This window comes from Drosophila gunungcola, assembly GCF_025200985.1.
Source record: "Drosophila gunungcola strain Sukarami chromosome 2L unlocalized genomic scaffold, Dgunungcola_SK_2 000037F, whole genome shotgun sequence".
Taxonomy (NCBI): Eukaryota; Metazoa; Arthropoda; class Insecta; order Diptera; family Drosophilidae; genus Drosophila; species Drosophila gunungcola.
Window position 1 is genome coordinate 684,822 of NW_026453164.1, and position 23,995 is coordinate 708,816.

A 23,995-nucleotide genomic window follows, 5' to 3' on the forward strand; every position below is an offset into this window, starting at 1 on the left:
GTCTCGAGGCTTAATTCTCTAAAAAACTGCGTTTAAAACTTGGTTTGTAATTTCTGGTCGATTTTCTGCAATTTTTATGATGTTACCCCTTTCTAAATTTCCAAAAAAATCGTGTTTGCAGAAAAATGACCAAAACCCTGCACCTCTAATTCCATAACTTTTCATTCCAGCATCCAATTTTCAAGCGGTATATCTATAAAGTCTTGTAATTTAAGCCTCTAAAAATCTGCGGTTAAAGTTTGTTTTAATATTGTGAGTTGATTTTTTTAACGATATAAATCCATTAATTTCCGATAAAATAGCTTTGCAGAAAAGTGACAAAAAACCTGGAGTTTTAATTCTATAACTTTTATTTTAGGCATCCGATTTCGATGTGGTATAGCTTAAATGTCTCGAGGCTTAGTTCTCTAAAAAACTGCGTTTTAAACTTGGTTTGTAATTTCTGGTCGATTTTCTGCAATTTTTATGATGTTACCCCTTTCTAAATTTCCAAAAAAATCGTGTTTGCAGAAAAATGACCAAAACCCTGCACCTCTAATTCCATAACTTTTCATTCCAGCATCCAATTTATCTATAAAGTCTCGTAACTTACGCCTCTAAAAATCTGCGTTTAAAGTTTGTTTTAATATTGTGAGTTGTTTTTTTTAACGATATAAATCCATTAATTTCCGATAAAATAGCTTTGCAGAAAAGTGACATAAAACCTGCAGTTTTAATTCTATAACTTTTCTTTTAAGCATCCGATTTAAAGGTGGTATAACTTAAATGTCTCGAGGCTTAGTTCTCTAAAAAACTGCGTTTAAAACTTGGTTTGTAATTTCTGGTCGATTTTCTGCAATTTTTATGATGTTACCCCTTTCTAAATTTCCAAAAAAATCGTGTTTGCAGAAAAATGACCAAAACCCTGCACCTCTAATTCCATAACTTTTCATTCCAGCATCCGATTTTCAAGCGGTATATCTATAAAGTCTTGTAATTTAAGCCTCTAAAAATCTGCGTTTAAAGTTTGTTTTAATATTGTGAGTTGATTTTTTTAACGATATAAATCCATTAATTTCCGATAAAATAGCTTTGCAGAAAAGTGACAAAAAACCGGCAGTTTTAATTCTATAACTTTTCTTTTAAGCATCCGATTTCAAAGTGGTATAACTTAAATGTCTCGAGGCTTAGTTCTCTAAAAAACTGCGTTTAAAACTTGGTTTGTAATTTCTGGTCGATTTTCTGCAATTTTTATGATGTTACCCCTTTCTAAATTTAAAAAAAAAATCGTGTTTGCAGAAAAATGACCAAAACCCTGCACCTCTAATTCCATAACTTTTCATTCCAGCATCCGATTTTCAAGCGGTGTATCTATAAAGTCTTGTAACTTAAGCCTCTAAAAATCTGCGTTTAAATGTTGTGTTGTTTTTAGCTTAGGTCGTAAGTTTTGTAAATCAGTTATACGAGTTAGCTATTAATATTTCATCTTACTTACAGGGACACAATTCTGGCGATGATGACTTCGGCACTGCGACTTGTTGGAATTCTGCAAGTTTGTGTGCGGGGAAATGTTTCTCAAGGAATGCGGCTGTCAAGTGGAGAAGAAAAGATTGGTAGGTGACATATTTTAATAATAATAAATCATATTTTATAAAAAAACTTAAATTTTTTTCGCAGATATCAAATACGAAAAGTTTGATACGCATCTTCTGGTGTACGAAAACAGCGACGCGGCAGGATATAAAAAGGCGTTACATCTTTTCGGCATTATGGCATACTTCAATAAGTTGGACATCGATTGAGGCCATAATTTTACATAAATTATTTTTATTTCACAGGTGTGTTTAATAAATAAACAAACGCTTATAAGAGCATTTATTGTCGTATTTTTATTGGGGGGAATTTTCGGTAATAATAAATTATTGCGATTAAAATTTGCTGAAATTTAAACAAAAATGGGATTTAATTCCATTTTTGAAGAAAGCAAGAAATTTTCTTTGGACCTTTTATGGCAGAAAAAGTGTTGCATACTTTTGGGCAGCATGTAATTGCATGCCGAATTTTTGCTGTTTTGTAGCATGCTTTTAGGGTGCATTGGGCTGGATGTGGTTGGCAACGCGAGTGCTTTGCGGGTATCAGCCGATGGTTGGCAACGCGAGTGGTTGTCGGGATCTAGATTAAAATTATCGCATGCGATATTTTTCAACATAAAATTGGCACAAAAAATTAAAATTATCGCATGCGATATTTTTCAAAATAAAACTGAAAAAATATGTAAATTATCGCATGCGATATTTTTCAACAAAAATTGTAACACAAAAATGAAAATTATCGCATGCAATATTTAAAAAAAGGGAAAAAAAGAAAATTACCGCACGCAATATTTTTCAAAATAAAATTGAAAAAAAAAATAAAATTATCGCATGCGATATTTAACAAAATAAAATTGATAAAAACTTTTTTTTTTCTCCGCCACAAAAAAAAACGACATAATTCCCCCGCTACAAAAAAACGTCATAATTCCGCCGTCCGCGAAATTATTTCCCCGATAAGCTAAACGAAAAGATTTTTTTTTTTCCAAAACTGGAAAATAAATCCCATTTTTATTTAAATTTCAGCAAATCTTAATCGAAATAACTTATAATATATCGAAAACTGACTAGCTTAAGACTGCTGTTGGCCAATGCGCCTCTGCTCGGTGATCTTAAACTGCAACAGCACCACTAGGTAGGTGGCCATGAACGAGATGTTGGTGGTGATCAGCTCCCGGTTGATGTTAGCATACCCGTCCAGATTCATTATGGGCGGATTCTTGTTGATCGCCACAAGCAACATTTCCACCTCCTTTTGGGTGGCTGCGTCCACGGCGGTCAGGTTGATGTTGAGCAGCTTCGTCTGGAAATCTAGGCCAACCTTCCTGGAAGCGTAGTGCGCCTCGTTGCAGATGATATACAGCAGGCCCATGCAGTAGAAAACGATGACGAACAGGCCCACCTCCTTGTAGGTGGCTCCGTGGTCGATTATTTCGCTGATGCTCCCGTAAGTAGCGATGATCGTGGTGAAGAAGATGACCAGGCAGTACATGCCGTACATGTTTGAGTACGCCCGCCCCAGCTGCTGCATCATGTGGCTGAGGTCAACCCACAAATGGCGGTATTCGGTCAGCTTTTGGGCAGGCTTTTCGCCCCGGATGGTCGTCTGCAGTTAAAAATTTTAAATTAATATTTTTGCTATTGAAACATTTTTTTTATTTCACCTGCAAAGCATCCGAGAGGGCGCGACTGGCAGTACCGAAGGCGTTGCAGTTTATGTACCTGCAAGAGATCGAAAAAAGTAGTTAATATAGTTTGCGATGTGTAAGAGATAACATAAAAATAAGAGGTTCATATAATATCTAATTTTCAGCGATAATCAAGGTAATATTTCAAACTTATAACTAATATTAAAATTGTGATTAGCGCAAAAATCGCAATAATTGGTCAAAGAATTTTATTAAACAAAAAATGCTAGAAAGATTGCATGCGATAAATAGTCATAATTACGACTATAAAAAATACATGTGTACTCACCACAGGCTGCAGAAGCAGTTGAGCATGGCGATGATGGGGTAGTAGGCAAACGTATACCACAGCCGGAAGTCCGGCTGCAGGAAATACTGCGACAGGTTGATGGCGATGCTCAGCAGCCAGGAGAAGACGCACAGCGACCAAGTGAGCGGATAGAGATTCGGAAAGACGATCGGCGAGCCAGTGGTCTTGAAGAACTTGTACTGATAGTTGGTCCACATGTTCTTGAAGATGGCCACCTGCGGTCCATGTCGCCAACTGGCCACCGGGAGCAGAAAGTTGGTGAAGAGCAGGCTGATGAATATCACATTGTAGATGGCCTCGTCGAATCGTTTGTCCGGGCTGGTGACGAACTTCTTCACCCGCTCGCGCAGCACCAGCACCACAATGGTCGTTTGGCAGCTGTAGATGAAGATGGCCCACATGACCTGCTTGGAGCCCCAGGAGTATCCCGTCCGGGGGAGATTCTTTTCCGGCGGATTTCGGTGAATGGGCATCACGCCCATTATCTGAAACAGCACCAGCAGGCTCTTTGTGGTCTGGTAAAACGAGTCGTGTTTGTCCAGTTCGAGGGGATCGTCCACAGTCTCCTGCTTGCGAACGTACACCTCTTCCATGGCATCGCCGCGTGCCATTAGTTTTAGCTTTTCGCGGTAGCGTACTTCGTCCTCCAGAAACTGCCGCTGGTTGGGATTCAGCATGGGCACCACCTTTGAAGGCGGCGTCAGGCCGCGACTCACTGCCCAGAACGACATCGTTGGGTTTTCGAAAAAGTCCTGCCGTTTCTCATTGCAGAACCTTTTATACCCTTCTCCAACGGAGAATGGAGGACAGGCCTTGCTATTGACTTTCGATTGAAAGACAAACAATGAAAGGGACACGCCCGGAGGCGGCGCCCGTTTGCTTGCCCTCCATTAAATATGCTGAAGTCCGGGACATGGGCACGAGCCTAGTCGTTGGTTAGGATCCTACAGATGAAGAAAAGAACGGATTTTTAATCAGATTGGTTTGTAATAACGTATAGTTCTGTCTATTAAAAGTACTTTAGTTTGTAGTATTATAAGTTAAAAAGCCTGTAGGTTAAAATAAATAAGGTGAGCCTAAACACAAATTATTGCAGAAGCAAAATTAATGTTTTATAGTTTTTACTTTTAAAACCACATTCTGTTTTTTTTTGTACTTTTCATAACCATTTCGGTAATAGATTTAGACCATATTTTCTCTAGGTGTACGTTTGTTGTGGTCATTTTGCTGACACCGACCAACGGGTGACCCAGCAGAGAATGAGGAGCAGGGGGAGGAGTTCAACTGAGGGCGACCGAACGGAGAAGGTACATAAAATGCGCTTAATTTGCCGGAAATGAAAGTTTAACGATGTGTAAATGCTTACGAATGCCGATAGAGGCTCGCACTAATGACCAATAAAAATGTGCCACCAACGGGTCTCCATCGCCGTCTTTGTGCCAGTCCTTGTCCTCTGGGTCAACCCCAACCCCCAACCCCTCTCGGTTGTCGTGTGTGTGGGCATGACTTTTGATCTATTTCTGCCTGAGATACAAACAGGCCCGGCATCAATGGCTCTTATGGCGATTAAAGTCAGTCGAGAGTGGAGAGGAAATCCATGGCATTGACAGCGGAATAGCCCCCAATCCTCTCGTGCATCTCCTCACTCCTGTGGGATATAACAAGTTGGGGCAACAAATCTTCCGCCGGAGAATGTTGGGAATTCGAGTCTCATTTCCAGAGCGGTTTGGGGGAACTGCAGCCAACTGTTGCGAGTTCGCCCATGCTTTTTTGGCCGGAGTTGGCACCGAAATTCATTTCCACAGCACATAGTTTGGCAAACTCAGCTCGTTTAATGCGAAAACTTTCAAGACAAACGACTAGCGAGACTGCATAAATAAAGTGTTTAGCTGCTTTTTTATGCCCACAAAGTCAGCTCGCCGTGTGACATAATTGCAGACGAGAAAAAAACGCTGACACAGCTTTATCCTTTGATGCGGCTTAAAGAACTGCAGCGGATCCATGGATTGACCGGCCTTTATAGCTCACTCGTTCTTTTTGCCAGACGTGCCGACTCCAATTGTCACAAGAATGTTGTATCAAAATTTTGAGTTTATTTTTCTACGAAATAGCTCCTTAATTAATTTCCGATAAAATAGCTTTCCAGAAAAGTGACAAAAACCTGCAGTTTTAATTCTATAACTTTTCTTTTAAGCATCCGATTTCGAAGTTGTTCATCTTAAATGTCTCGAGGCTTAGTTCTCTAAAAAACTGCGTTTAAAACTTGGTTTGTAATTTCTGGTCGATTTTTTGCAATTTTTATGATGTTACCCCTTTCTAAAATTCCAAAAAAATCGTGTTTGCAGAAAAATGACCAAAACCCTGCACCTCTTATTCCATAACTTTTCATTCCGGCATTCGATTTTCAAGCGGTATATCTATAAAGTCTTGTAACTTAAGCCTCTAAAAATCTGTGTTTAAAGTTTGTTTAAATATTGTGTGTTGTTTCTTTTAACGATATAAAACCATTTATTTCCGATAAAATAGCTTTCCAGAAAAGTGACAAAAACCTGCAGTTTTAATTCTATAACTTTTCTTTTAAGCATCCGATTTCGAAGTTGTTCATCTTAAAGGTCTCGAGGCTTAGTTCTCTAAAAAACTGCGTTTAAAACTTGGTTTGTAATTTCTGGTCCATTTTCTGCAATTTTTATGATGTTACCCCTTTCTAAATTTCCAAAAAAATCGTGTTTGCAGAAAAATGACCAAAACCCTGCACCTCTAATTCCATAACTTTTCATTCCGGCATCCGATTTTCAAGCGGTATATTTATAAAGTCTTGTGGCTTAAGCCTCTAAAAATCTGCGTTTAAAGCTTTAAAAGCTTTCCAGAAAAGTGACAAAAACCTGCAGTTTTAATTCTATAACTTTTCTTTTAAGCATCCGATTTCAAAGTGGTATAACTTAAATGTCTCGAGGGTTAGTTCTCTTAAAAACAGCGTTTTAAACTTGGTTTGTAATTTCTGGTCGATTTTCTGCAATTTTTATGATGTTACCCCTTTCTAAATTTCCAAAAAAATCGTGTTTGCAGAAAAATGTCCAAAACCCTGCACCTCTAATTCCATAACTTTTCATTCCGGCATCCGATTTTTAAGCAGTATATCTCTAAAGTCTTGTGGCTTAAGCCTCTAAAAATCTGCGTTTAAAGTTTGTTTTATTATTGTGAGTTGTTTTTTTTAACGATATAAATCCATTAATTTCCGATAAAATAGCTTTGCAGAAAAGTGACAAAAAACCTGCAGTTTTAATTCTATAACTTTTCTTTTAAGCATCCGATTTCAAAGTGGTATAACTTAAATGTCTCGAGGGTTAGTTCTCTTAAAAACAGCGTTTTAAACTTGGTTTGTAATTTCTGGTCGATTTTCTGAAATTTTTATGATGTTACCCCTTTCTAAATTTCCAAAAAAATCGTGTTTGCAGAAAAATGACCAAAACCCTGCACCTCTAATTCCATAACTTTTCATTCCGGCATCCGATTTTTAAGCAGTATATCTCTAAAGTCTTGTGGCTTAAGCCTCTAAAAATCTGCGTTTATAGTTTGCTTTGTTATTGTGAGTTGTTTTTTTTAACGATATAAATCCATTAATTTCCGATAAAATAGCTTTGCAGAAAAGTGACAAAAAACCTGCAGTTTTAATTCTATAACTTTTCTTTTAAGCATCCGATTTCGAAGTGGTATAACTTAAAAGTCTCGAGGCTTAGTTCTCTAAAAAACTGCGTTTAAAACTTGGTTTGTAATTTCTGGTCCATTTTCTGCAATTTTTATGATGTTACCCCTTTCTAAATTTCCAAAAAAATCGTGTTTGCAGAAAAATGACCAAAACCCTGCACCTCTAATTCCATAACTTTTCATTCCGGCATCCGATTTTCAAGCGGTATATTTATAAAGTCTTGTAACTTAAGCCTGTAAAAATCTGCGTTTAAAGTTTGTTTTATTATTGTGAGTTGTTTTTTTTAACGATATAAATCCATTAATTTCCGATAAAATAGCTTTGCAGAAAAGTGACAAAAAACCTGCAGTTTTAATTCTATAACTTTTCTTTTAAGCATCCGATTTCGAAGTGGTATAACTTAAATGTCTCGAGGCTTAGTTCTCTAAAAAACTGCGTTTAAAACTTGGTTTGTAATTTCTGGTCCATTTTCTGCAATTTTTATGATGTTACCCCTTTCTAAATTTCCAAAAAAATCGTGTTTGCAGAAATATGACCAAAACCCTGCACCTCTAATTCCATAACTTTTCATTCCGGCACCCGATTTTCAAGCGGTATATTTATAAAGTCTTGTAACTTAAGCCTGTAAAAATATGCGTTTAAAGTTTGTTTTATTATTGTGAGTTGTTTTTTTTAACGATATAAATCCATTAATTTCCGATAAAATAGCTTTGCAGAAAAGTGACAAAAAACCTGCAGTTTTAATTCTATAACTTTTCTTTTAAGCATCCGATTTCGAAGTGGTATAACTTAAATGTCTCGAGGGTTAGTTCTCCATAAAACTGCGTTTAAAACTTGGTTTGTAATTTCTGGTCGATTTTCTGCAATTTTTATGATGTTACCCCTTTCTAAATTTCCAAAAAAAATCGTGTTTGCAGAAAAATGACCAAAACCCTGCACCTCTAATTCCATAACTTTTCATTCCGGCACCCGAATTTCAAGCGGTATATTTATAAAGTCTTGTAACTTAAGCCTGTAAAAATATGCGTTTAAAGTTTGTTTTATTATTGTGAGTTGTTTTTTTTAACGATATAAATCCATTAATTTCCGATAAAATAGCTTTGCAGAAAAGTGACAAAAAACCTGCAGTTTTAATTCTATAACTTTTCTTTTAAGCATCCGATTTCAAAGTGGTATAAATTAAATGTCTCGAGGGTTAGTTCTCCAAAAAACTGCGTTTAAAACTTGGTTTGTAATTTCTGGTCGATTTTCTGCAAGTTTTATGATGTTACCCCTTTCTAAATTTCCAAAAAAATCGTGTTTGCAGAAAAATGACCAAAACCCTGCACCTCTAATTCCATAACTTTTTATTGCGGCATCCGATTTTTAAGCAGTATATCTTTAAAGTCTTGTGGCTTAAGCCTCTAAAAATCTGCGTTTAAAGTTTGTTTTATTATTGTGAGTTGTTTTTTTTAACGATATAAATCCATTAATTTCCGATAAAATAGCTTTGCAGAAAAGTGACAAAAAACCTGCAGTTTTAATTCTATAACTTTTCTTTTAAGCATCCGATTTCGAAGTGGTATAACTTAAATGTCTCGAGGCTTAGTTCTCCAAAAAACTGCGTTTAAAACTTGGTTTGTAATTTCTGGTCCATTTTCTGCAATTTTTATGATGTTACCCCTTTCTAAATTTCCAAAAAAATCGTGTTTGCAGAAAAATGACCAAAACCCTGCACCTCTAATTCCATAACTTTTCATTCCGGCATCCGATTTTCAAGCGGTATATTTATAAGTCTTGTAACTTAAGCCTGTAAAAATCTGCGTTTAAAGTTTGCTTTATTATTGGGAGTTGTTTTTTTTAACGATATAAATCCATTAATTTCCGATAAAATAGCTTTGCAGAAAAGTGACAAAAAACCTGCAGTTTTAATTCTATAACTTTTCTTTTAAGCATCCGATTTCGAAGTGGTATAACTTAAATGTCTCGAGGCTTAGTTCTCCAAAAAACTGCGTTTAAAACTTGGTTTGTAATTTCTGGTCCATTTTCTGCAATTTTTATGATGTTACCCCTTTCTAAATTTCCAAAAAAATCGTGTTTGCAGAAAAATGACCAAAACCCTGCACCTCTAATTCCATAACTTTTCATTCCGGCATCCGATTTTTAAGCAGTATATCTTTAAAGTCTTGTGGCTTTAGCCTGTAAAAATCTGCGTTTAAAGTTTGTTTTATTATTGTGAGTTGTTTTTTTTAACGATATAAATCCATTAATTTCCAAAAAAATAGCTTTGCAGAAAAATGACAAAAAACCTGCAGTTTTAATTCTATAACTTTTCTTTTAAGCACCCGATTTCGAAGTGGTATAACTTAAATGTCTCGAGGCTTAGTTCTCCAAAAAACTGCGTTTAAAACTTGGTTTGTAATTTCTGGTCGATTTTCTGCAATTTTTATGATGTTACCCCTTTCTAAATTTCCAAAAAAATCGTGTTTGCAGAAAAATGACCAAAACCCTGCACCTCTAATTCCATAACTTTTCATTCCGGCATCCGATTTTCAAGCGGTATATTTATAAAGTCTTGTAACTTAAGCCTGTAAAAATCTGCGTTTAAAGTTTGCTTTATTATTGTGAGTTGTTTTTTTTAACGATATAAATCCATTAATTTCCGATAAAATAGCTTTGCAGAAAAGTGACAAAAAACCTGCAGTTTTAATTCTATAACTTTTCTTTTAAGCATCCGATTTCGAAGTGGTATAACTTAAATGTCTCGAGGCTTAGTTCTCTAAAAAACTGCGTTTAAAACTTGGTTTGTAATTTCTGGTCCATTTTCTGCAATTTTTATGATGTTACCCCTTTCTAAATTTCCAAAAAAATCGTGTTTGCAGAAAAATGACCAAAACCCTGCACCTCTAATTCCATAACTTTTCATTCCGGCACCCGATTTTCAAGCGGTATATTTATAAAGTCTTGTAACTTAAGCCTGTAAAAATATGCGTTTAAAGTTTGTTTTATTATTGTGAGTTGTTTTTTTTAACGATATAAATCCATTAATTTCCGATAAAATAGCTTTGCAGAAAAGTGACAAAAAACCTGCAGTTTTAATTCTATAACTTTTCTTTTAAGCATCCGATTTCGAAGTGGTATAACTTAAATGTCTCGAGGGTTAGTTCTCCATAAAACTGCGTTTAAAACTTGGTTTGTAATTTCTGGTCGATTTTCTGCAATTTTTATGATGTTACCCCTTTCTAAATTTCCAAAAAAATCGTGTTTGCAGAAAAATGACCAAAACCCTGCACCTCTAATTCCATAACTTTTCATTCCGGCACCCGATTTTCAAGCGGTATATTTATAAAGTCTTGTAACTTAAGCCTGTAAAAATATGCGTTTAAAGTTTGTTTTATTATTGTGAGTTGTTTTTTTTAACGATATAAATCCATTAATTTCCGATAAAATAGCTTTGCAGAAAAGTGACAAAAAACCTGCAGTTTTAATTCTATAACTTTTCTTTTAAGCATCCGATTTCAAAGTGGTATAAATTAAATGTCTCGAGGGTTAGTTCTCTTAAAAACAGCGTTTAAAACTTGGTTTGTAATTTCTGGTCGATTTTCTGCAATTTTTATGATGTTACCCCTTTCTAAATTTCCAAAAAAATCGTGTTTGCAGAAAAATGACCAAAACCCTGCACCTCTAATTCCATAACTTTTTATTGCGGCATCCGATTTTTAAGCAGTATATCTTTAAAGTCTTGTGGCTTAAGCCTCTAAAAATCTGCGTTTAAAGTTTGTTTTATTATTGTGAGTTGTTTTTTTTAACGATATAAATCCATTAATTTCCGATAAAATAGCTTTGCAGAAAAGTGACAAAAAACCTGCAGTTTTAATTCTATAACTTTTCTTTTAAGCATCCGATTTCGAAGTGGTATAACTTAAATGTCTCGAGGCTTAGTTCTCCAAAAAACTGCGTTTAAAACTTGGTTTGTAATTTCTGGTCCATTTTCTGCAATTTTTATGATGTTACCCCTTTCTAAATTTCCAAAAAAATCGTGTTTGCAGAAAAATGACCAAAACCCTGCACCTCTAATTCCATAACTTTTCATTCCGGCATCCGATTTTCAAGCGGTATATTTATAAAGTCTTGTAACTTAAGCCTGTAAAAATCTGCGTTTAAAGTTTGCTTTATTATTGTGAGTTGTTTTTTTTAACGATATCAATCCATTAATTTCCGATAAAATAGCTTTGCAGAAAAGTGACAAAAAACCTGCAGTTTTAATTCTATAACTTTTCTTTTAAGCATCCGATTTCGAAGTGGTATAACTTAAATGTCTCGAGGGTTAGTTCTCCAAAAAACTGCGTTTAAAACTTGGTTTGTAATTTCTGGTCGATTTTCTGCAATTTTTATGATGTTACCCCTTTCTAAATTTCCAAAAAAAATCGTGTTTGCAGAAAAATGACCAAAACCCTGCACCTCTAATTCCATAACTTTTCATTCCGGCATCCGATTTTCAAGCGGTATATTTATAAAGTCTTGTAACTTAAGCCTGTAAAAATCTGCGTTTAAAGTTTGCTTTATTATTGGGAGTTGTTTTTTTTAACGATATAAATCCATTAATTTCCGATAAAATAGCTTTGCAGAAAAGTGACAAAAAACCTGCAGTTTTAATTCTATAACTTTTCTTTTAAGCATCCGATTTCGAAGTGGTATAACTTAAATGTCTCGAGGCTTAGTTCTCCAAAAAACTGCGTTTAAAACTTGGTTTGTAATTTCTGGTCCATTTTCTGCAATTTTTATGATGTTACCCCTTTCTAAATTTCCAAAAAAATCGTGTTTGCAGAAAAATGACCAAAACCCTGCACCTCTAATTCCATAACTTTTCATTCCGGCATCCGATTTTTAAGCAGTATATCTTTAAAGTCTTGTGGCTTTAGCCTCTAAAAATCTGCGTTTAAAGTTTGCTTTATTATTGGGAGTTGTTTTTTTTAACGATATAAATCCATTAATTTCCGATAAAATAGCTTTGCAGAAAAGTGACAAAAAACCTGCAGTTTTAATTCTATAACTTTTCTTTTAAGCATCCGATTTCGAAGTGGTATAACTTAAATGTCTCGAGGCTTAGTTCTCCAAAAAACTGCGTTTAAAACTTGGTTTGTAATTTCTGGTCCATTTTCTGCAATTTTTATGATGTTACCCCTTTCTAAATTTCCAAAAAAATCGTGTTTGCAGAAAAATGACCAAAACCCTGCACCTCTAATTCCATAAATTTTCATTCCGGCACCCGATTTTCAAGCGGTATATTTATTAAGTCTTGTGGCTTAAGCCTCTAAAAATCTGCGTTTAAAGTTTGTTTTATTATTGTGAGTTGTTTTTTTTAACGATATAAATCCATTAATTTCCGATAAAATAGCTTTGCAGAAAAGTGACAAAAAACCTGCAGTTTTATTTCTATAACTTTTCTTTTAAGCATCCGATTTCAAAGTGGTATAACTTAAATGTCTCGAGGGTTAGTTCTCTTAAAAACAGCGTTTAAAACTTGGTTTGTAATTCCTGGTCCATTTTCTGCAATTTTTATGATGTTACCCCTTTCTAAATTTCCAAAAAAATCGTGTTTGCAGAAAAATGACCAAAACCCTGCACCTCTAATTCCATAACTTTTCATTCCGGCATCCGATTTTTAAGCAGTATATCTTTAAAGTCTTGTGGCTTTAGCCTCTAAAAATCTGCGTTTAAAGTTTGCTTTATTATTGGGAGTTGTTTTTTTTAACGATATAAATCCATTAATTTCCGATAAAATAGCTTTGCAGAAAAGTGACAAAAAACCTGCAGTTTTAATTCTATAACTTTTCTTTTAAGCATCCGATTTCGAAGTGGTATAACTTAAATGTCTCGAGGGTTAGTTCTCCAAAAAACTGCGTTTAAAACTTGGTTTGTAATTTCTGGTCGATTTTCTGCAATTTTTATGATGTTACCCCTTTCTAAATTTCCAAAAAAAATCGTGTTTGCAGAAAAATGACCAAAACCCTGCACCTCTAATTCCATAACTTTTCATTCCGGCATCCGATTTTCAAGCGGTATATTTATAAAGTCTTGTAACTTAAGCCTGTAAAAATCTGCGTTTAAAGTTTGCTTTATTATTGGGAGTTGTTTTTTTTAACGATATAAATCCATTAATTTCCGATAAAATAGCTTTGCAGAAAAGTGACAAAAAACCTGCAGTTTTAATTCTATAACTTTTCTTTTAAGCATCCGATTTCGAAGTGGTATAACTTAAATGTCTCGAGGCTTAGTTCTCCAAAAAACTGCGTTTAAAACTTGGTTTGTAATTTCTGGTCCATTTTCTGCAATTTTTATGATGTTACCCCTTTCTAAATTTCCAAAAAAATCGTGTTTGCAGAAAAATGACCAAAACCCTGCACCTCTAATTCCATAACTTTTCATTCCGGCATCCGATTTTAAGCAGTATATCTTTAAAGTCTTGTGGCTTTAGCCTCTAAAAATCTGCGTTTAAAGTTTGCTTTATTATTGGGAGTTGTTTTTTTTAACGATATAAATCCATTAATTTCCGATAAAATAGCTTTGCAGAAAAGTGACAAAAAACCTGCAGTTTTAATTCTATAACTTTTCTTTTAAGCATCCGATTTCGAAGTGGTATAACTTAAATGTCTCGAGGCTTAGTTCTCCAAAAAACTGCGTTTAAAACTTGGTTTGTAATTTCTGGTCCATTTTCTGCAATTTTTATGATGTTACCCCTTTCTAAATTTCCAAAAAAATCGTGTTTGCAGAAAAATGACCAAAACCCTGCACCTCTAATTCCATAACTTTTCATTCCGGCATCCGATTTTCAAGCGGTATATTTATAAAGTCTTGTAACTTAAGCCTGTAAAAATCTGCGTTTAAAGTTTGTTTTATTATTGTGAGTTGTTTTTTTTAACGATATAAATCCATTAATTTCCAAAAAATAGCTTTGCAGAAAAATGACAAAAAACCTGCAGTTTTAATTCTATAACTTTTCTTTTAAGCATCCGATTTCGAAGTGGTATAACTTAAATGTCTCGAGGGTTAGTTCTCTTAAAAACAGCGTTTAAAACTTGGTTTGTAATTCCTGGTCGATTTTCTGCAATTTTTATGATGTTACCCCTTTCTAAATTTCCAAAAAAATCGTGTTTGCAGAAAAATGACCAAAACCCTGCACCTCTAATTCCATAACTTTTCATTCCGGCATCCGATTTTCAAGCGGTATATTTATAAAGTCTTGTAACTTAAGCCTGTAAAAATCTGCGTTTAAAGTTTGTTTTATTATTGTGAGTTGTTTTTTTTAACGATATAAATCCATTAATTTCCAAAAAAATAGCTTTGCAGAAAAATGACAAAAAACCTGCAGTTTTAATTCTATAACTTTTCTTTTAAGCATCCGATTTCGAAGTGGTATAACTTAAATGTCTCGAGGGTTAGTTCTCCAAAAAACTGCGTTTAAAACTTGGTTTGTAATTTCTGGTCGATTTTCTGCAATTTTTATGATGTTACCCCTTTCTAAATTTCCAAAAAAAATCGTGTTTGCAGAAAAATGACCAAAACCCTGCACCTCTAATTCCATAACTTTTCATTCCGGCATCCGATTTTCAAGCGGTATATTTATAAAGTCTTGTAACTTAAGCCTGTAAAAATCTGCGTTTAAAGTTTGTTTTATTATTGTGAGTTGTTTTTTTAACGATATAAATCCATTAATTTCCAAAAAAATAGCTTTGCAGAAAATGACAAAAAACCTGCAGTTTTAATTCTATAACTTTTCTTTTAAGCATCCGATTTCGAAGTGGTATAACTTAAATGTCTCGAGGGTTAGTTCTCTTAAAAACAGCGTTTAAAACTTGGTTTGTAATTCCTGGTCGATTTTCTGCAATTTTTATGATGTTACCCCTTTCTAAATTTCCAAAAAAATCGTGTTTGCAGAAAAATGACCAAAACCCTGCACCTCTAATTCCATAACTTTTCATTCCGGCATCCGATTTTCAAGCGGTATATTTATAAAGTCTTGTAACTTAAGCCTGTAAAAATCTGCGTTTAAAGTTTGTTTTATTATTGTGAGTTGTTTTTTTTAACGATATAAATCCATTAATTTCCAAAAAATAGCTTTGCAGAAAAATGACAAAAAACCTGCAGTTTTAATTCTATAACTTTTCTTTTAAGCATCCGATTTCGAAGTGGTATAACTTAAATGTCTCGAGGGTTAGTTCTCCAAAAAACTGCGTTTAAAACTTGGTTTGTAATTTCTGGTCGATTTTCTGCAATTTTTATGATGTTACCCCTTTCTAAATTTCCAAAAAAAATCGTGTTTGCAGAAAAATGACCAAAACCCTGCACCTCTAATTCCATAACTTTTCATTCCGGCATCCGATTTTCAAGCGGTATATTAATAAAGTCTTGTAACTTAAGCCTGTAAAAATCTGCGTTTAAAGTTTGCTTTATTATTGGGAGTTGTTTTTTTTAACGATATAAATCCATTAATTTCCGATAAAATAGCTTTGCAGAAAAGTGACAAAAAACCTGCAGTTTTAATTCTATAACTTTTCTTTTAAGCATCCGATTTCGAAGTGGTATAACTTAAATGTCTCGAGGCTTAGTTCTCCAAAAAACTGCGTTTAAAACTTGGTTTGTAATTTCTGGTCCATTTTCTGCAATTTTTATGATGTTACCCCTTTCTAAATTTCCAAAAAAATCGTGTTTGCAGAAAAATGACCAAAACCCTGCACCTCTAATTCCATAACTTTTCATTCCGGCATCCGATTTTTAAGCAGTATATCTTTAAAGTCTTGTGGCTTTAGCCTCTAAAAATCTGCGTTTAAAGTTTGCTTTATTATTGGGAGTTGTTTTTTTTAATGATATAAATCCATTAATTTCCGATAAAATAGCTTTGCAGAAAAGTGACAAAAAACCTGCAGTTTTAATTCTATAACTTTTCTTTTAAGCATCCGATTTCGAAGTGGTATAACTTAAATGTCTCGAGGCTTAGTTCTCCAAAAAACTGCGTTTAAAACTTGGTTTGTAATTTCTGGTCCATTTTCTGCAATTTTTATGATGTTACCCCTTTCTAAATTTCCAAAAAAATCGTGTTTGCAGAAAAATGACCAAAACCCTGCACCTCTAATTCCATAAATTTTCATTCCGGCACCGATTTTCAAGCGGTATATTTATTAAGTCTTGTGGCTTAAGCCTCTAAAAATCTGCGTTTAAAGTTTGTTTTATTATTGTGAGTTGTTTTTTTTAACGATATAAATCCATTAATTTCCGATAAAATAGCTTTGCAGAAAAGTGACAAAAAACCTGCAGTTTTATTCTTAACTTTTCTTTGCTATCCGATTTTAAAGTGGTATAGTTAAATGTATCGAGGGTTAGTTCTCTAAAATGCGTTTAAAACTTGGTTTGTAATTCTGGTCGATTTTCTGCAATTTTTATGTTTACCCTTTCTAAATTTCCAAAAAAAATCGTGTTTGCAGAAAATGACCAAACCCTGCACCTCTAATTCCATAACTTTCATTCCGGCATCCGATTTTCAAGCGGTATATTTATAAAGTCTTGTAACTTAAGCCTGTAAAAATCTGCGTTTAAGTTTGCTTTATTATTGGGAGTTGTTTTTAACGATATAAATCCATTAATTTCCGATAAAATAGCTTTGCAGAAAAGTGACAAAAAACCGCAGTTTTAATTCTATAACTTTCTTTTTAAGCATCCGATTTCGAAGTGGTATAACTTAAATGTCTCGAGGCTAGTTCTCCCAAAAAACTGCGTTTAAAACTTGGTTGTAATTTCTGGCCATTTTCTGCAATTTTTATGATGTTACCCCTTTCTAAATTTCCAAAAAAATCGTGTTTGCAGAAAAATGACCAAAACCCTGCACCTCTAATTCCATAACTTTTCATTCCGGCATCCGATTTTAAGCAGTATATCTTTAAAGTCTTGTGGCTTTAGCCTCTAAAAATCTGCGTTTAAAGTTTGCTTTATTATTGTGAGTTGTTTTTTTTAACGATATAAATCCATTATTTCCGATAAAATAGCTTTGCAGAAAAGTGACAAAAAACCTGCAGTTTTAATTCTATAACTTTTCTTTTAAGCATACGATTTCGAAGTGGTATAACTTAAGTGTCTCGAGGCTTAGTTCTCCTAAAAAACTGCGTTTAAATACTTGGTTTGTAATTCCTGGTCGATTTTCTGCAATTTTTATGATGTTACCCCTTTCTAAATTTCCAAAAAAAATCGTGTTTGCAGAAAAATGACCAAAATCCTGCACCTCTAATTCCATAACTTTCATTCCGGCATCCGATTTTCAAGCGGTATATTTATAAAGTCTTGTAACTTAAGCCTGTAAAAATCTGCGTTTAAAGTTTGTTTTATTATTGTGAGTTGTTTTTTTAACGATATAAATCCATTAATTTCCGATAAAATAGCTTTGCAGAAAAATGACAAAAAACCTGCAGTTTTAATTCTATAACTTTTCTTTTAAGCATCCGATTTCAAAGTGGTATAACTTAAATGTCTTGAGGGTTAGTTCTCCAAAAACTGCGTTTAAAACTTGGTTTGTAATTTCTGGTCGATTTTCTGCAATTTTTATGATGTTACCCCTTTCTAAATTTCCAAAAAAATCGTGTTTGCAGAAAAATGACCAAAACCCTGCACCTCTAATTCCATAACTTTTCATTCCGGCATCCGATTTTTAAGCAGTATATCTTTAAAGTCTTGTGGCTTTAGCCTCTAAAAATCTGCGTTTAAAGTTTGCTTTATTATTGTGAGTTGTTTTTTTTAACGATATAAATCCATTATTTCCGATAAAATAGCTTTGCAGAAAAGTGACAAAAAACCTGCAGTTTTAATTCTATAACTTTTCTTTTAAGCATACGATTTCGAAGTGGTATAACTTAAGTGTCTCGAGGCTTATTTCTCCAAAAAACTGCGTTTAAAACTTGGTTTGTAATTTCTGGTCGATTTTCTGCAATTTTTATGATGTTACCCCCTTTCTAAATTTCCAAAAAAAATCGTGTTTGCAGAAAAATGACCAAAATCCCTGCACCTCTAATTCCATAACTTTTCATTCCGGCATCCGATTTTCAAGCGGTATATTTATAAAGTCTTGTAACTTAAGCCTGTAAAAATCTGCGTTTAAAGTTTGTTTTATTATTGTGAGTTGTTTTTTTTAACGATATAAATCCATTAATTTCCGATAAAATAGCTTTGCAGAAAAATGACAAAAAACCTGCAGTTTTAATTCTATAACTTTTCTTTTAAGCATCCGATTTCGAAGTGGTATAACTTAAATGTCTCGAGGGTTAGTTCTCCAAAAAACTGCGTTTAAAACTTGGTTTGTAATTTCTGGTCGATTTTCTGCAATTTTTATGATGTTACCCCTTTCTAAATTTCCAAAAAAATCGTGTTTGCAGAAAAATGACCAAAACCCTGCACCTCTAATTCCATAACTTTTCATTCCGGCATCCGATTTTTAAGCAGTATATCTTTAAAGTCTTGTGGCTTTAGCCTCTAAAAATCTGCGTTTAAAGTTTGCTTTATTATTGTGAGTTGTTTTTTTTAACGATATAAATCCATTATTTCCGATAAAATAGCTTTGCAGAAAAGTGACAAAAAACCTGCAGTTTTAATTCTATAACTTTTCTTTTAAGCATACGATTTCGAAGTGGTATAACTTAAGTGTCTCGAGGCTTATTTCTCCAAAAAACTGCGTTTAAAACTTGGTTTGTAATTTCTGGTCCATTTTCTGCAATTTTTATGATGTTACCCCTTTCTTAATTTCCAAAAAAATCGTGTTTGCAGAAAAATGACCAAAACCCTGCACCTCTAATTCCATAACTTTTCATTCCGGCACCCGATTTTCAAGCGGTATATTTATAAAGTCTTGTAACTTAAGCCTGTAAAAATATGCGTTTAAAGTTTGTTTTATTATTGTGAGTTGTTTTTTTTAACGATATAAATCCATTAATTTCCGATAAAATAGCTTTGCAGAAAAATGACAAAAAACCTGCAGTTTTAATTCTATAACTTTTCTTTTAAGCATCCGATTTCAAAGTGGTATAACTTAAATGTCTTGAGGGTTAGTTCTCCAAAAAACTGCGTTTAAAACTTGGTTTGTAATTTCTGGTCGATTTTCTGCAATTTTTATGATGTTACCCCTTTCTAAATTTCCAAAAAAATCGTGTTTGCAGAAAAATGACCAAAACCCTGCACCTCTAATTCCATAACTTTTCATTCCGGCATCCGATTTTTAAGCAGTATATCTTTAAAGTCTTGTGGCTTTAGCCTCTAAAAATCTGCGTTTAAAGTTTGCTTTATTATTGTGAGTTGTTTTTTTAACGATATAAATCCATTATTTCCGATAAAATAGCTTTGCAGAAAAGTGACAAAAAACCTGCAGTTTTAATTCTATAACTTTTCTTTTAAGCATACGATTTCGAAGTGGTATAACTTAAGTGTCTCGAGGCTTATTTCTCCAAAAAACTGCGTTTAAAACTTGGTTTGTAATTTCTGGTCCATTTTCTGCAATTTTTATGATGTTACCCCTTTCTAAATTTCCAAAAAAAATCGTGTTTGCAGAAAAATGACCAAAACCCTGCACCTCTAATTCCATAACTTTTCATTCCGGCACCCGATTTTCAAGCGGTATATTTATAAAGTCTTGTAACTTAAGCCTGTAAAAATATGCGTTTAAAGTTTGTTTTATTATTGTGAGTTGTTTTTTCTAACGATATAAATCCATTAATTTCCGATAAAATAGCTTTGCAGAAAAGTGACAAAAAACCTGCAGTTTTAATTCTATAACTTTTCTTTTAAGCATCGAGGGTTAGTTCTCCATAAAACTGCGTTTAAAACTTGGTTTGTAATTTCTGGTCGATTTTCTGCAATTTTTATGATGTTACCCCTTTCTAAATTTCCAAAAAAATCGTGTTTGCAGAAAAATGACCAAAACCCTGCACCTCTAATTCCATAACTTTTCATTCCGGCATCCGATTTTTAAGCAGTATATCTTTAAAGTCTTGTGGCTTTAGCCTCTAAAAATCTGCGTTTAAAGTTTGCTTTATTATTGTGAGTTGTTTTTTTTAACGATATAAATCCATTAATTTCCGATAAAATAGCTTTGCAGAAAAGTGACAAAAAACCTGCAGTTTTAATTCTATAACTTTTCTTTTAAGCATACGATTTCGAAGTGGTATAACTTAAGTGTCTCGAGGCTTATTTCTCCAAAAAACTGCGTTTAAAACTTGGTTTGTAATTTCTGGTCCATTTTCTGCAATTTTTTTTTAACGATATAAATCCATTAATTTCCGATAAAATAGCTTTGCAGAAAAGTGACAAAAAACATGCAGTTTTAATTCTATAACTTTTCTTTTAAGCATACGATTTCGAAGTGGTATAACTTAAGTGTCTCGAGGCTTATTTCTCCAAAAAACTGCGTTTAAAACTTGGTTTGTAATTTCTGGTCCATTTTCTGCAATTTCTTTCTCCTTTCTCCCCTTTCTTAATTTCCAAAAAAAATCGTGTTTGCAGAAAAATGACCAAAACCCTGCACCTCTAATTCCATAACTTTTCATTCCGGCACCCGATTTTCAAGCGGTATATTTATAAAGTCTTGTAACTTAAGCCTGTAAAAATATGCGTTTAAAGTTTGTTTTATTATTGTGAGTTGTTTTTTTTAACGATATAAATCCATTAATTTCCGATAAAATAGCTTTGCAGAAAAATGACAAAAAACCTGCAGTTTTAATTCTATAACTTTTCTTTTAAGCATCCGATTTCAAAGTGGTATAACTTAAATGTCTTGAGGGTTAGTTCTCCAAAAAACTGCGTTTAAAACTTGGTTTGTAATTTCTGGTCGATTTTCTGCAATTTTTATGATGTTACCCCTTTCTAAATTTCCAAAAAAATCGTGTTTGCAGAAAAATGACCAAAACCCTGCACCTCTAATTCCATAACTTTTCATTCCGGCATCCGATTTTTAAGCAGTATATCTTTAAAGTCTTGTGGCTTTAGCCTCTAAAAATCTGCGTTTAAAGTTTGCTTTATTATTGTGAGTTGTTTTTTTTAACGATATAAATCCATTATTTCCGATAAAATAGCTTTGCAGAAAAGTGACAAAAAACCTGCAGTTTTAATTCTATAACTTTTCTTTTAAGCATACGATTTCGAAGTGGTATAACTTAAGTGTCTCGAGGCTTATTTCTCCAAAAAACTGCGTTTAAAACTTGGTTTGTAATTTCTGGTCCATTTTCTGCAATTTTTATGATGTTACCCCTTTCTAAATTTCCAAAAAAAATCGTGTTTGCAGAAAAATGACCAAAACCCTGCACCTCTAATTCCATAACTTTTCGTTCCGGCACCCGATTTTCAAGCGGTATATTTATAAAGTCTTGTAACTTAAGCCTGTAAAAATATGCGTTTAAAGTTTGTTTTATTATTGTGAGTTGTTTTTTCTAACGATATAAATCCATTAATTTCCGATAAAATAGCTTTGCAGAAAAGTGACAAAAAACCTGCAGTTTTAATTCTATAACTTTTCTTTTAAGCATCGAGGGTTAGTTCTCCATAAAACTGCGTTTAAAACTTGGTTTGTAATTTCTGGTCGATTTTCTGCAATTTTTATGATGTTACCCCTTTCTAAATTTCCAAAAAAATCGTGTTTGCAGAAAAATGACCAAAACCCTGCACCTCTAATTCCATAACTTTTCATTCCGGCATCCGATTTTTAAGCAGTATATCTTTAAAGTCTTGTGGCTTTAGCCTCTAAAAATCTGCGTTTAAAGTTTGCTTTATTATTGTGAGTTGTTTTTTTTAACGATATAAATCCATTAATTTCCGATAAAATAGCTTTGCAGAAAAGTGACAAAAAACCTGCAGTTTTAATTCTATAACTTTTCTTTTAAGCATACGATTTCGAAGTGGTATAACTTAAGTGTCTCGAGGCTTATTTCTCCATAAAACTGCGTTTAAAACTTGGTTTGTAATTTCTGGTCGATTTTCTGCAATTTTTATGATGTTACCCCTTTCTAAATATCCAAAAAAATCGTGTTTGCAGAAAAATGACCAAAACCCTGCACCTCTAATTCCATAACTTTTTATTGCGGCATCCGATTTTTAAGCAGTATATCTTTAAAGTCTTGTGGCTTAAGCCTCTAAAAATCTGCGTTTAAAGTTTGCTTTATTATTGTGAGTTGTTTTTTTTAACGATATAAATCCATCAATTTCCGATAAAATAGCTTTGCAGAAAAGTGACAAAAAACCTGCAGTTTTAATTCTATAACTTTTCTTTTAAGCATGCGATTTCGAAGTGGTATAACTTAAGTGTCTCGAGGCTTATTTCTCCAAAAAACTGCGTTTAAAACTTGGTTTGTAATTTCTGGTCCATTTTCTGCAATTTTTATGATGTTACCCCTTTCTAAATTTCCAAAAAAAAATCGTGTTTGCAGAAAAATGACCAAAACCCTGCACCTCTAATTCCATAACTTTTCATTCCGGCACCCGATTTTCAAGCGGTATATTTATAAAGTCTTGTTACTTAAGCCTTTAAAAATCTGCGTTTAAAGTTTGCTTTTTTATTGTGAGTTGTTTTTTTTAACGATATAAATCCATTAATTTCCGATAAAATAGCTTTGCAGAAAAGTGACAAAAAACCTGCAGTTTTAATTCTATAACTTTTCTTTTAAGCATCCGATTTCAAAGTGGTATAAATTAAATGTCTCGAGGGTTAGTTCTCTTAAAAACAGCGTTTAAAACTTGGTTTGTAATTTCTGGTCGATTTTCTGCAATTTTTATGATGTTACCCCTTTCTAAATTTCCAAAAAAATCGTGTTTGCAGAAAAATGACCAAAACCCTGCACCTCTAATTCCATAACTTTTTATTGCGGCATCCGATTTTTAAGCAGTATATCTTTAAAGTCTTGTGGCTTAAGCCTCTAAAAATCTGCGTTTAAAGTTTGCTTTATTATTGTGAGTTGTTTTTTTTAACGATATAAATCCATTAATTTCCGATAAAATAGCTTTGCAGAAAAGTGACAAAAAACCTGCAGCTTTAATTCTATAACTTTTCTTTTAAGCATCCGATTTCGAAGTGGTATAACTTAAATGTCTCGAGGATAATTTCTCCAAAAAACTGCGTTTAAAACTTGGTTTGTAATTTCTGGTCCATTTTCTGCAATTTTTATGATGTTACCCCTTTCTAAATTTCCAAAAAAATTGTGTTTGCAGAAAAATGACCAAAACCCTGCACCTCTAATTCCATAACTTTTCATTCCGGCATCCGATTTTCAAGCAGTATATTTATAAAGTCTTGTTACTTAAGCCTTTAAAAATCTGCGTTTAAAGTTTGCTTTTTTATTGTGAGTTGTTTTTTTTAACGATATAAATCCATTAATTTCCGATAAAATAGCTTTGCAGAAAAGTGACAAAAAAACTGCAGTTTTAATTCTATAACTTTTCTTTTAAGCATCCGATTTCGAAGTGGTATAACTTAAATGTCTCGAGGGTTAGTTCTCTTAAAGACAGCGTTTAAAACTTGGTTTGTAATTTCTGGTCGATTTTCTGCAATTTTTATGATGTAACCCCTTTCTAAATTTCCAAAAAAAAGAGTGACACGAGTGACAAAAAACCTTCAGCTCTAAGTCCATAACTGTTCTTTGCTCTAAAAATCTGGAAATAAATCTTGGTTTAAAATTTGAGTTGTTATTTTGTTGATATTACCCTTATTTTAATTTCCGTAAAA

The 23,995-nt window shown here is 33.4% G+C and overlaps 1 protein-coding gene across 1 annotated transcript; it reads right to left on the reverse strand.

The window, feature by feature from the left end:
• Positions 1-2,643: 2,643 nt before the first annotated feature.
• On the reverse strand, positions 2,644-4,300 carry LOC128253507 (gustatory and odorant receptor 21a). The gene is made up of 3 exons (XM_052981945.1): positions 3,549-4,300; positions 3,236-3,293; positions 2,644-3,177 (listed from the first exon to the last, which is right to left on the reverse strand). The coding sequence occupies exons 1-3, from the start codon at positions 4,298-4,300 to the stop codon at positions 2,644-2,646; spliced, it is 1,344 nt and encodes a 447-aa protein (XP_052837905.1).
• Between the last annotated feature and the right edge of the window lie 19,695 nt (positions 4,301-23,995).